Below are 11,760 nucleotides of genomic sequence, written 5' to 3'. Positions count from 1 at the left end.
GGGGCAGAAGGGATGAGATGTGCCATTCAGAGCCATGTTGCCAACTGAGTTTATTGAACAAGTGTTTCAGGACCTAAGGAAACGAGACCAGCTGAAGGGAAGCTGCTGGGGAAGATCAGCCCATGGGAAGTCACATACAAGGGAGCTTGTTTTCCTGGGCTGGACTCCAGCACGGTCTTAGCATTCAGTCATACTCATGAGGTTGAGAGTCCTATTGCTTTTCCTGGTGAGAAAAGGAAAGAGAAGGATTAGACACAGCATATTTAGTGCTGAAGCCCCGTTCCTCACTTCACTGACCCAAGTGTTGGCTTAGTGTTGACTGGAGATAAAGAACAGTCTCAAAAGCCCAAATACTCCCTTTCATTATCATCATTAAAGCAAAGATGAAAGGTTTCACACATTTGACACAATCCAGTCTGTCTGGTGAAGTACTTTCCACATGCTCTGATGAGCCTGTGGGACAGTTTACGTGCTGGTGAAAATGAGTATAAAATCTTTGAAGTTAACAAACAGGAGGGCATGTACAGATCACAGAAATGGGCTCTTCCCATTTTCCCTTAAAATGCAAAAACCCCACCTCCTTGCACAAGTCATGGTGCACTGAAAAAGTCCAGTGTACGCCCATAAGCAGTTAGTCAAAAAAGTATTATGAAACCAGCCCTGCATTTGTAGTAGGTACAGGAATTGATCATGAAAGAGAGTTTTACTCTTGTACGTACAGGTAGGCATTGCAGAAAACGCATCTGTTGCCATATGTTTTGCCATCAGAGCCGCAGTGGGGCAAATATTCCATGGTGCAGAAAGAAGAGACTTCTTGGAAGTTCTTGCAATGCTCCTGCACACGAAAGATAGACGTAAGTCTCTCTGCCTGAGAGCAAACTGTAGCCCCCCAGCACAAAGAATGACACCCCACTGAGAAATCAAACTGTCTGTAACACCATAATAACTAACTCAGAAGCTTCCTCCTGGTGGCAGATGTGATCTTGTACTGTTTCTGCTCACTGCCACATTTTTTCCTGCACTGTTACAGAACAATGGGATGGATGTTGGCAGTGTGAAATTCCCAAGGGATCTCCTCAGGTCTGCACACCATCGCTCCCCCAATTTGTAACCAAGAGCAGAGGACAGTCCCTCATGAGTGTAACAGACACTGGACCTCACTCTTTGTTCCCATCCTTTCCCACTCACTTTTGTAATATCCTCTTCACAGCGTCCGTTCTTTCTTTTGCCAAGATTGGTCTGATGGTCCCTGGAGGAAAGAGAGACCGTCATTAGCCGCAACCTTCCCCATTACAACCACAGTGCAAGAACAAACCGCACTCCCACATAGCGCACAAGAGATTTTCAGATAAACTAGCTTAGCACTACCTGCACAGCACTAACAAGAACACGCCCTTGAAGACCAGGCACTTGTCTTTTGGAATAATGCTCTCCCCAGCTGATGCATCTCCCTCTGTGGGGCTCTGGGGTTGAATGCCCATGTGTCCTAGTTTTGGCTGGGATACAGTTAATGTCCTTTCTAGTAGCTGTTTTGGATTCAGTGTGAGAAGAATGTTGATAACACACCGATGTTTTCAGTTGTTGCTAAGTAGCATTTAGACTAAGTCAAGGATTTTTCTTTCAGCTTCTCATGCCCAGCCAGCAAGAAGGCTGGAGGGGCACAAGGAGTTGGGAGGGGACACAGCCAGGACAGCTGACCCAAACTGGCCAAAGGGGTATTCCATACCGTGTGATGTCATGACCAGTACATAAACTGGGGGCAGTTGGCCTGGGGTGGGGGTCACTGCTCGGGAACTATCTGGGCATCTGTCAGTGAGTGCTGAGCGATTACATTGTGCATCACTTGTTTTGTATGTTCCAATCCTTTTATTATTATTGTCATTTTATTATTGTTATTATTGTCAATATTAGTTTCTTCCTTTCTGTTCTATTAAACTGTTCTTATCTCAACACATGAGTTTTACCTTTTTTTTTTCTGAGTGTCTCCCCCATCCCACTGAGTGGGAGGGGGAGTGAGTGAGCGGCTGCGTGGTGCTTAGTTGCTGGCTGGGGTTAAACCACGACACCACGTCAAACACCAACAAGGGCAAGCAGAAAAATAGGAGTAGACAGACAGGACCCATCCAGCACAGGGATTCAGAGAGAGCCCTTGCACATTACTTGTCACTCACAGATCCAACCACCACCACTGCGAATTCCCCAGGGAGAAGGACAAGTACTTACAGGTTGTGGGCACACAGCGTACACTCACTGGCGTAAGTGACACCATCGGTACCACAGATGGGATCGTAGATCATCGTGCAGGCCATCAGCTGTCTGCCGTCCTTCAGCGTGGTAGTTGGGTACTGGCTGCAGTCAAGCTGGGGAACAAAGACGGCAAAAGCTCTGCCATGAGGTCTGCTCTGTGCAAGGGTGCCCAGACACAACCCCCCCTGTTTATGCCCCTGCCTTTTAGGATCTGCCATAGGACAAATTATGGTTATATATCAACTCATTCTTCATGGAAAGCTAGCAATTTCCTTTCATAGCCTTATGCTGGAGAAGAATGAATCAAGGCTTGAAGGTAGACATTACTCATTCAGCTTTGTATTTATCATGATGCCCCTATACTTTGCTGAACCTACTGGGATATTACAAAATGCAGCTCAAAAATAATCTGCAAATCAAAATGGCATGATTTATGCCCTTCCTGCAAGAGGGCCAACTGTGATCAAGGTGTTTTTCCTGGCCCACAAGAATGGAAGGGAGATGTGCTGACAGGACTTTTGTTGCAACGGGATGGCTCCAAGTGTTGAAAATCTGCCAGCAGGACTGACAGCAGTTGAAACTGATTTACACCAGTTGAAGAACTGGCTTTGCATTTTAGCACTCCCAGTTTCTCCAGCGTGAGCTCTTCCTCCCTGATTTATGTATCTCACCCAGTCTGAGCACAGAGTGTACTCAGGAAACAAAGGAATGACATTTCATAGTTTGTTTGTATAGAAATGAAATATCTGACTCAGGATGTTGACCCTTTCAAACACATGCTAATGAGATGGCTTTGTTCTTCTATTACCCAGTGAGTGTAAATGGCTTAGAGCTGGCCAAATACAGTTAATCTGGTATTTTTACAAGATTCATTGTTGGTATACATCAGATTACATTGCATTTACAAAAAAGAGAGGAGGGGGGAGGGGTAAATCCCCTGGCACATGAGGTACCAGCATTCAAAACAGGCAATTTTCTAATCTTTGCAGAACATCCTTTTGTAAAATGCAAGCATCCAGAAGGCACTGGGTACCCTGGGTCCTCTGCGTCCCCTTCCCATGTTGCCAAAACAGACTGCTAAGTTCCTGCAGCAGCTATGATAGACCGCTGTGGGAAAGGGATTTCTTCTTGTAAAGCCTTAAATCCTTTACGCTGCCTGTCTCATGACTAATTCCTTACCTGTCCTCTCCTCTTTCTTTTCCTGACTGCGTACAGAAGTGCACAATGTTCCTGCTGCCAGGAGGGTGATACTCACCCACAGAAGGAAGGACGGCACAAGCCGTGACTCCCAGTGGAGGCTACACCAAAAACCAAAACCAGCGTTTATTCGAGTTATGCAATCAGCACCAGCTCAAGCTCTTATTTTTCTTTAGGTTTTACTTACTTGGGGAACTTCCTCTGTGCACCTTCCATCATGCTTCTTGGCAACATTTGTTCCAAATTCGCTGGAAGAGAAAGCAGAGTTAAAAATGCTCAGCAAGTAACTCTGTTGAGCTCTCAGGGGGTCACCTCCAGGGCTTACATATTATGGGCACAGAGCACACAGTCATTGCTGTAAGTGACACTGTCTGTCCCACAGATCTCGCGCAGGATGAAGGGGCAGGCTGTGATGGCTTCACCAGTTTTAGTATTGGTCAGGTATGTGCTGCAGTCAACCTGGGGAGATAAAATAACGATGCTGGGTCAGCTGCTGGGAAATGGAAGAGTGCCTCATCTGCAGTCTGTCCACTCTGACCCTCCAGATTTTACAGGTTTCTACCAGAGGAAAATCAGAGGGGTTTTTAAGTTTAGTCTTCCATTAGAAATGAATTAATTAATTGTAGTTGGGTTTGGTATTGTCTGCTAACAGAGGGAAGAAAGGAAGAGCTGACCAAAAAGATTATTTTCCTAGAGTAATACGTATGCAAGTTTTAAAACAAGGATTTAAGCCAAGGAACCTGATTTTAAGTGTTTGACATTAAGTCCAGCTTGACATAGTTAACTAAATCCAAGACCTTGTTTCAGCTTTTTCAAAACAGCAGCAGGAACTGTTTCACCAGCTCCTTTTGCAAAAATATTGACAATATATAAAACCTAACGGTTTAAATATTTGAGGATAATAGACAAACACTTATTAGAAGTCAGTCTACACTAGCTAAGCATCACTGGCACTTCACTGTCATTTTGCACAGTTTCCCCAATGGAGTGTTTCTTATTACTCATATTTCCCACATGGTCCAAGAGCAAATTAAAGCAAAGGCAACATTTTAACAATGTCTCTTTACTATAGAAAATATATTACGGTCCCTCAGGATGCATGAAATTATTTTTGGTGCTTTAGAGCTGCTCTGCATAAGCAGAATAAATGCATTGAGATATTATGAGCACATACTGTTACTGTGCAGGATAATAAAGCTATTTCTGCATGCATACCCGAGAGCACATTTTTCCTGGCTGACCAGAGCATGAGGATTTTTTAACCTGCCTGTCTAGTGCAATGGAAGTCCTAGCACTGAATGAATACACAGACACCTAGCACAGCCTTCTCTCTTTCTCTCATACTGTGCTAAAATGGGCTGCATGGTTCTTGGGCCACCTCTGATGATTTCTGTTCAGAGATCTGCAGTACTGGGACATTCTGTTTCTGAAGTCCCGGCCTGTTCCCGTTCTCTCTTGCCCTCATGTACAGCACATTGGCGGCAGCCGCTGCGAGCAGCTAGGGAGAACCACAACACCAGCACGAGCCCCGCGCATCACCCCTCCACGCATCCAGGAGCATGGCGGGTGCGCTGAGCCCAGCCAGCGTCTTCCTGGAGACTGGAGAGAGAGTAGGAGATGGCACTTATTTTATAGCTAGTTACACTTACAGGAGTACTTTCCTCCTTGCATCTTCCCTCATGGCTTTTCTTAACGTGAGTCCCATGTTCTCTGAAAGGGAGAGGTTGGCATTAGCATGCTCACCGACTAAGCCCTGTGACGCCCAGGTGCCACAGAAAGAAAACCAAACTCATAGCCAATATATATGATCTGATTGCCTAATGAACCACCTTCTCCCAGTCATTAGCAAGTGTAATCCTAAGTGGTAACAGACCTATCAGGTCTCCTCACTGTGTGCTACGCTGCAGTCCCATCCATTCTTCCCTCAGCCCAAATACCACAGCCCTCATAGCATGCTCGGACTGAGAGTTGGCTCTCCCACAGCTCCCCGGAGGAGAACAAACAGAGCATCAAGGAACAAAATCAACTCGACGGGGCTTCAGGAGGTTGAAAGAGAAACAGAAAGAGATATATAGATATGTTGGTATCAAAAGAAAAGCCGTATGAAGCACTAGCCATGGCTAGTCAATCCAAAAGAGAATCCTATGTACAGTACTTACAGGTTATGGGCACAGATGCCACATTCGTTGTCATAAGTAAATCCATCTGTGCCACAGACTGGGAGCAGGATCCTTGGACAGCGTATCTGGGCTTTATCAGCCTTAATCATTCTTGATGGGTATTGACTGCAATCGATCTACAAAAAGCATGAGTGTCAAACCTGGGCAAGTTCTTGTTCTCTGAGAAAAACCCCAACATAACCTCCTGCCACATCTGTTATGCTGGGATGCTGAGACAACACTAGTGCTAAGACTCGGTTCTCTCAAAACCAGGCTGCGTCAGTTCTGCATGAATCCTCTTATGCACAGAGGGAACTGCACAGCCCTGCATAGTTTGTGAGATGCCAAATCACTAGGGTAAGTAGCTCTGTCAATCCCTACTGCAAGGTACGCCAGAAAAGTAAAAACAGAGAAAAACATAGTCCCCTTTTCATCCTGCAGTGTGAATATAAATGAAACACCAAAACAGTGAAGGAATTTGGACTTTGCTGACAATGCATTTGAAGAGCATCCTCAAAGGAAGATCTAAGCCCAAACTGACCGACTTTCACATTTATGTGTTGGCATGTCCCAGACATCAGCTCTGGGATTTCTTGGCCGATACACTCAGATCAAAACTTCAGGTGTGCTCCATATACCAGAATATATCCCCACCCCAAAGGTTGGTGTAGGTATGAATTCGTAATGAAAACTCTGCACCTAGCTCCCGTGCAGCCCATCTGCCAGGACTGTGCGGGCAAGGAGGCCCCAGAGGACACCTGCCTCAGGACAGATGGGATTTGTAGGCATCCTCAACGGAAGGGCCTGACAAGACTTATTAGACATGTGGAGAAAGCCAGGCTTCAGGCCAGCTCACTTTCAGAGTAGATGTAGCCTCAGGGAACATTTCAGTTAATACAAGTAAGAGAAGAAACATGCCTTATATTGAATACTTACCTCGGAAGTCTCCTGTCTGCATTTTCCATCATGCTTTTTGCTAACATGGGTCCTGTGCTCTCTGGAAGAGGGAAACAATAAAGTTGAGGAACTAAATGCTTAACCTCTTGGTCACAGTCACGTGTAAAATGAAGCAAATCACAGCTTCAGACTCTATAAGAGTGTATCAGAATAGCTACATTACTCATTAACAAGCTCATCACATCTTCTCATAACATGCAATTTAAAGCAATATTCTGAATTATTCCTTCCTCTGCTCAGTCACTGCCCAGCCCACAGACTAATCCAAGGAGCTGCCATCTGACTCTTCAAGATTTCCCCTCATGAGCACAAAGAAGGTATTCAGAAGGAAACTCAAAGTAAATCCAAAACCAATGCAGTTTTTAAGAGACTTGAAGAAATAGCCATAAGCAGAAATGCAGAAGGTTGGTTCTCAGGACTGCAAAGCATTGCTGGCTAGTTAGGAGTGCTCTACGTATGGCACTTACCCATTGTGGGCGCAGATCCCACATTCATTATCATATGTAATACCATCTGTGCCGCAAACTGGACTCAGGATCCTTGGACAAGATACTAATACTTTGCCATCTTCAGTATTTCTTGTTGGGTACTTATTGCAATCAATCTGTCAATAAGGAGAATTAGCTCTGGTGGAGCCCCTGCTATGTGAGAAAAATTGATGCAAACCCTTTTCATTCTGTACCCCAGCCTCCATTGTTTCTGCAACAGGACAAAGCTCTGATACACTGAAGCTAAATGTTCAATCAGAAATTAGCTTTCTGAATATTATCCTAGTTCTCTAGGAGTCAAGAAAAAAGACTATCTTGAAGAAGGGATTCTTCAAGCAGAAGAACATGTACAAAATTTTGGGCCCATTCTCATCAAGAAAAACAGTCTTGAATTTAGTGGGAAGCATTTTTCACCAGCTGAAAATCTGACTAATGCTGTTTTGGTTTGCATTGGTTTTCTCCCCACTTCTCCAGCTCTGTGACTACTTATTACTTCAGATTCCCTGTAGTTAAGCACAGGGCTTGAAAAGATAGAGAAAAAATGGTTATCTATCAGTTAGAGAATGGACTTTCTATATCCCACAATTTTGGTGCTGAAATATAGAAGCTTCTCTTCCTGAGGCACCACACTGTTGGCCTCGTACAAATATACAATAAATTATAAATATGCACACTTAGTGCTCCTATGAGTCTTACTACGTCTGTGAGAGCAACCAGCCTGGGAGCTTTGAATCCCTGTTGCAAAGGGTGGAAGCGCTTGCGATCTCCAGAGAGAAAACTGCCAACCTGCACAGCATATTGGCAAGTGAAATCTCGGGCCTCCCTTTCCCCTGGGCACAAAAGCCAGCTCAATACATAGGGAAGCGAGTTCTGCAGCACCGACTCGCTGCAGCTTCTCTTTTCATATCCATCCCCTTTCTCCATCGTCGGTTTGGTGTGGTACGCATGGGGTGACCCTCTCTTTGGAGCAGGGAGGATGCAAAACCCACCCGCGCTGTGCATAAAAGCAAAGCATGGACTGTGACCCTCGTAAGCCTTGTCATATGGTCCTCTTACAGTTTGCTAGGGAAATCTGTGGGATTATCAGGATTCTATTGACAGTCCTAAGAGATGGATTTTTGACTTCTATTGCACTTACAGTGCCAATACCCTGCTTGCATTCTCCATCATGTATTTTGCTAATGTTGGTGTGATGTTCTCTGAAAGAAAGAAAAGCTTTGGTTAGGAAGCCTTGAGAACAACTTTTCCCAATACACTCTAGGCACCGGGACAAGAAAGCAAGGTCCCACCCACCTTGCGGGACACTACAACTGCTTGACTTGTCTGAATGCACCCCACAGATGGTAGCAGCAAATGCATGGTATTTCCATATCACATGGTAATTAAGTGTTAGGAGTAACTGGGTGTTACAAGTAACACTTTGATCAGTTCGTGGCTGTGCTCTGGGTTGTCCTCCGGTTCTTTTGTGATAACCCTCATGAGCACAGACAGAAAATGGGGAAGAAAACTCGGGTTGGTTGGAGAATTACAAGCAGCCAGCTCCAAAAAGACCTACAGAGACACCTGCGTTAAGAAAGACTAGTGTTTTACAGAAGTGCTTCTGAGAGCCTTAACTATCAGTAATTATCTAGAAGGATATTCTATGCACAACACTTACGCATTATAGGCACAGATCCCACATTCGTTGTCATAAGTGAAGCTATCTGAGCCACAGACTGGTTTCAGTATCCTTGGGCATGCTACCATGACATGACCATCTATTACAGTTCTTCGGTACCTACTGCAATCAATCTGTAAAAATAGCAGGAATAGAGAAAAAAACCAAATGTGTTTTCAGTATGAAGATATAACACTTCTATGTAGTCTGCTTACTTTCCTTCAGCCTTTGGGGACAAATCCAGCATCAAACTAATTCCACCATCAAAAGTGGAAGCCAGAGTCAGTTCTGTGAAAATTCTCTCCTGCTGAAAAAAAAATGGCATAGGAAGGAGGACTGCGATTTGGATTTTGTGAGGTCCTTCATAAAATCCTGCTGGAGCTATCCAGGTGGTGAGATCCAACCTTCAGCCAACACAACATTTTCATTTTATTCCCAATTACAGAGGCTAGAAGTCTGAATTAGGAAAGCACAGAGACATGGTACCAGATAGCCCATAAAAACCCTCTCAGCGTTGGTTATCAGATTTTAATTCCCTTTGGTCTGTACAGGCCAGCTGTGCACATTCTGTTTTCTTGTGTGGTGTTTGAACTGTCCTCTTTTACAGCCAGCTGAAGTCTTCCATGGACTTTGTCTTACCATAATAGATTTCGACTCGCATTCTCCATCATGCGCCTTCTCTACACTGGCACTGTGTTCCCTAGAAGAAAGCAGACCTGTGTCAGGGATCACAGGGAGCAGCATCACCTTGGTACTGGCAGGGTTGGCACCCAGCTACTAATTCACACGCTCCTCTGCCCAGACCATCTTTGGGGGACGAAGATACCACCCTTACCCTCAGTGCCTTGCCCTGAGTCTTCTGCTAGGTTTCCAGCAATACTCACGTGTTGTGGAGGCAGATCCCACACTCGTTGCTGTACGTGGTGCCGTCAGTGCCGCAGACTGGCTTCAAGTTCCTTGGGCAAGCTACCCAGACCGCGCCATCCTTCCCAATGCCGCCAGAATACTGGCTGCAATCAACCTGCGAGCGCAGCACAGAATCAGCCCCAACGTTGGCTCCCTCATGGAAAGAAACCCCCATGCAGTCTCCCACCGTCCCAGCCCCAGCGCCTGCAGCTCCTGCCGAGAGGTAAATTACAGGTATTATTTTGAATCTGCTCAGGCAGTCGGGAGGAGTAAATCTTCTCTACAGGAGTTTCTGATTACGCTTTCCTGCCGGGGTCCAGGGGAGGCACGGCACGGAGGAAGGATTGCTGTGGGTGAGATGGTGCCTAATGAAGGCAGCTGGTAATTGGGAGCCTGGCGGTACACCAGAGCCCCTCAGCTCCAAATCTGATAGTTTCAAATCTCGCTGCATTCTCTGGCGAGTTACAGGAGTCGCATAACTGCGTGGCAAGAACCTGCAGACTAAATCCATTGCACAGACCCTGCTGTTTTCCTCTCTATGATATGGGTACAGAAAACCTATGCAACTAACACAGTTCTGCGGGTCTTACTGTATGGAAAAAAATTATCAGAATCACGGTCTTTGATGCTTTCAAACATATCATCTTAAGACAGTATTCCTCATGGAGAGGTAACCTACTGCCTTTGGCTTGGAGTAACTAAATTACGTCTAAGAGTTAATATAATAGGATTGTATAATTACTTCTCGTTTTCTTCATTTTATTTAATGAACTGAAAATATTGTAAAAAATCTTTTACTTCCTCGTGAAATTGGCAATATCATTCAGTCATGCACTGGCAAATATTATTTGAACAGCCAAGCTTTCATTAGATTTAATCCACTTGCTCATCAGGTAATTACATACTGTTTCTACTTTACCAGAAACCTGGAATAGAACAGGATAAATAGATCAGTAGCTCACCTCAACTCCAAAAGCAATACCTGAAAGAAAGAAAAAAAAGAAAGAGACAGATAAGTAAATCAAATTATTGATATGCAGAGAAGATATATGTAAATCTTTTCACGAAACTTATATTCAGCAACAGTTGTTAACTAGTTTATTTGGTTTAGGAAAACATGGAGTTTTACATTATGCCAGTAAATGGTCATAGGATGTATTAAAAGTTACTAAACGTTTCATTGTACTTTTGAGGGGAGATAAAACAGGGGAGAACACATATATTGATCCACTCCTAAGACGTTACAGGAAAGCGATACAAGTACTTTCAATTCAGTACTCTTGGATTTTAACCTTTTCTAAGAGACTTCATATTTGACTTTTAAAAGTTTGGACATGCATGTTTAAGATGACTGTCAACCACTGGCACTGTCCATCTCCAGACACATCCTTCTCAGTTATCAGGAGCAGCACAGTAAACTTACAGAGCAATCTTGGAGGTTAAAGTTTGCATTTATATTGCTTACATGGATAGTGATGCCATTTCTAACAGTTCTACTCTGCCCTTATACACAGTACTCCCACGTGCAAGCTCCTGCCCTGCACTAGGACTGCTCCTTCAGCAATTTGCTCCTATGAAGAAAGAAGATTAAAACAGACACCTGTATGAGGTTTGCTGAAACCTCAGTCTTGAAGCATAATTTTTTGCTACACTCTCTCAAGAAGAATATTTCTTCATGGAATAAGGCTCTCCTCCACGTTACGAGACCCAAACACTTTTACTGAAATGAAAATTCAGCTCCGATTCAGGTAGATCAATCTCTGCCATATCCCAGAAAATACTCACCTAAGCAGCAGCAAAGGGCTAGAGCAGCCTTCACGAAAACCCCTGTTCTCTTCATGGCAGACAGAGGTACCGCTCCAGTGCAGCCTGCTAGCTCTCTGTGTGGGAGAGGAAGATTGCAGATGGGAGCAGGAATATATAGCGCACCATGATACCAAGTGGTCCCACCTTATTAGGTAATGCTCCAAGCCTGTCATCAACATTCAAAGCCAAAAATATATTTACCCAGCTCTAGATTTCTAGCTAATGATTGACACAGGGTGTATACCAGGAAGGGGCCTTTTGCATGGCGTGCCAGGACCCCTCTCCTCCCGGACGGATCCGTCCCTGCCCTGGGCTGCCCCTCGCACGGCTGCGGCACGCTGCA

General features: G+C 44.7%; 1 protein-coding gene across 1 annotated transcript; it reads right to left on the bottom strand.

Moving 5' to 3' along the window:
- Nucleotides 1–33: 33 nt before the first annotated feature.
- LOC126050993 (ovoinhibitor-like) lies at nucleotides 34–11,514 on the bottom strand. Its single transcript, XM_049829602.1, has 16 exons — nucleotides 11,397–11,514; nucleotides 10,574–10,593; nucleotides 9,590–9,726; nucleotides 9,345–9,405; nucleotides 8,706–8,839; nucleotides 8,187–8,247; nucleotides 7,028–7,164; nucleotides 6,540–6,600; nucleotides 5,604–5,740; nucleotides 5,094–5,154; nucleotides 3,770–3,903; nucleotides 3,632–3,692; nucleotides 2,224–2,360; nucleotides 1,189–1,249; nucleotides 720–835; nucleotides 34–223 (listed from the first exon to the last, which is right to left on the bottom strand). The coding sequence occupies exons 1-16, from the start codon at nucleotides 11,449–11,451 to the stop codon at nucleotides 178–180; spliced, it is 1,419 nt and encodes a 472-aa protein (XP_049685559.1). The 5' UTR covers nucleotides 11,452–11,514; the 3' UTR covers nucleotides 34–177.
- Between the last annotated feature and the right edge of the window lie 246 nt (nucleotides 11,515–11,760).

The sequence above is a fragment of the Accipiter gentilis genome, chromosome 26, assembly GCF_929443795.1.
Source record: "Accipiter gentilis chromosome 26, bAccGen1.1, whole genome shotgun sequence".
Taxonomy (NCBI): Eukaryota; Metazoa; Chordata; class Aves; order Accipitriformes; family Accipitridae; genus Astur; species Astur gentilis.
This window is presented reverse-complemented; position numbering and strand designations above follow the sequence as displayed.

Bases quoted from the DNA above. Each gene is read 5' to 3' on its own strand.
- LOC126050993 (XM_049829602.1), bottom strand. From the start codon at position 11,451: ATGAAGAGAACAGGGGTTTTCGTGAAGGCTGCTCTAGCCCTTTGCTGC. The intron at 9,727-10,573 runs GTGAGCTACTGA...CTGCGCTCGCAG, and splicing joins GTATTGCTTTTGGAGTTGAG to GTTGATTGCAGCCAGTATTC. The intron at 5,155-5,603 runs GTAAGTACTGTA...TCTCCCTTTCAG, and splicing joins GGCATCTGTGCCCATAACCT to AGAACATGGGACTCACGTTA.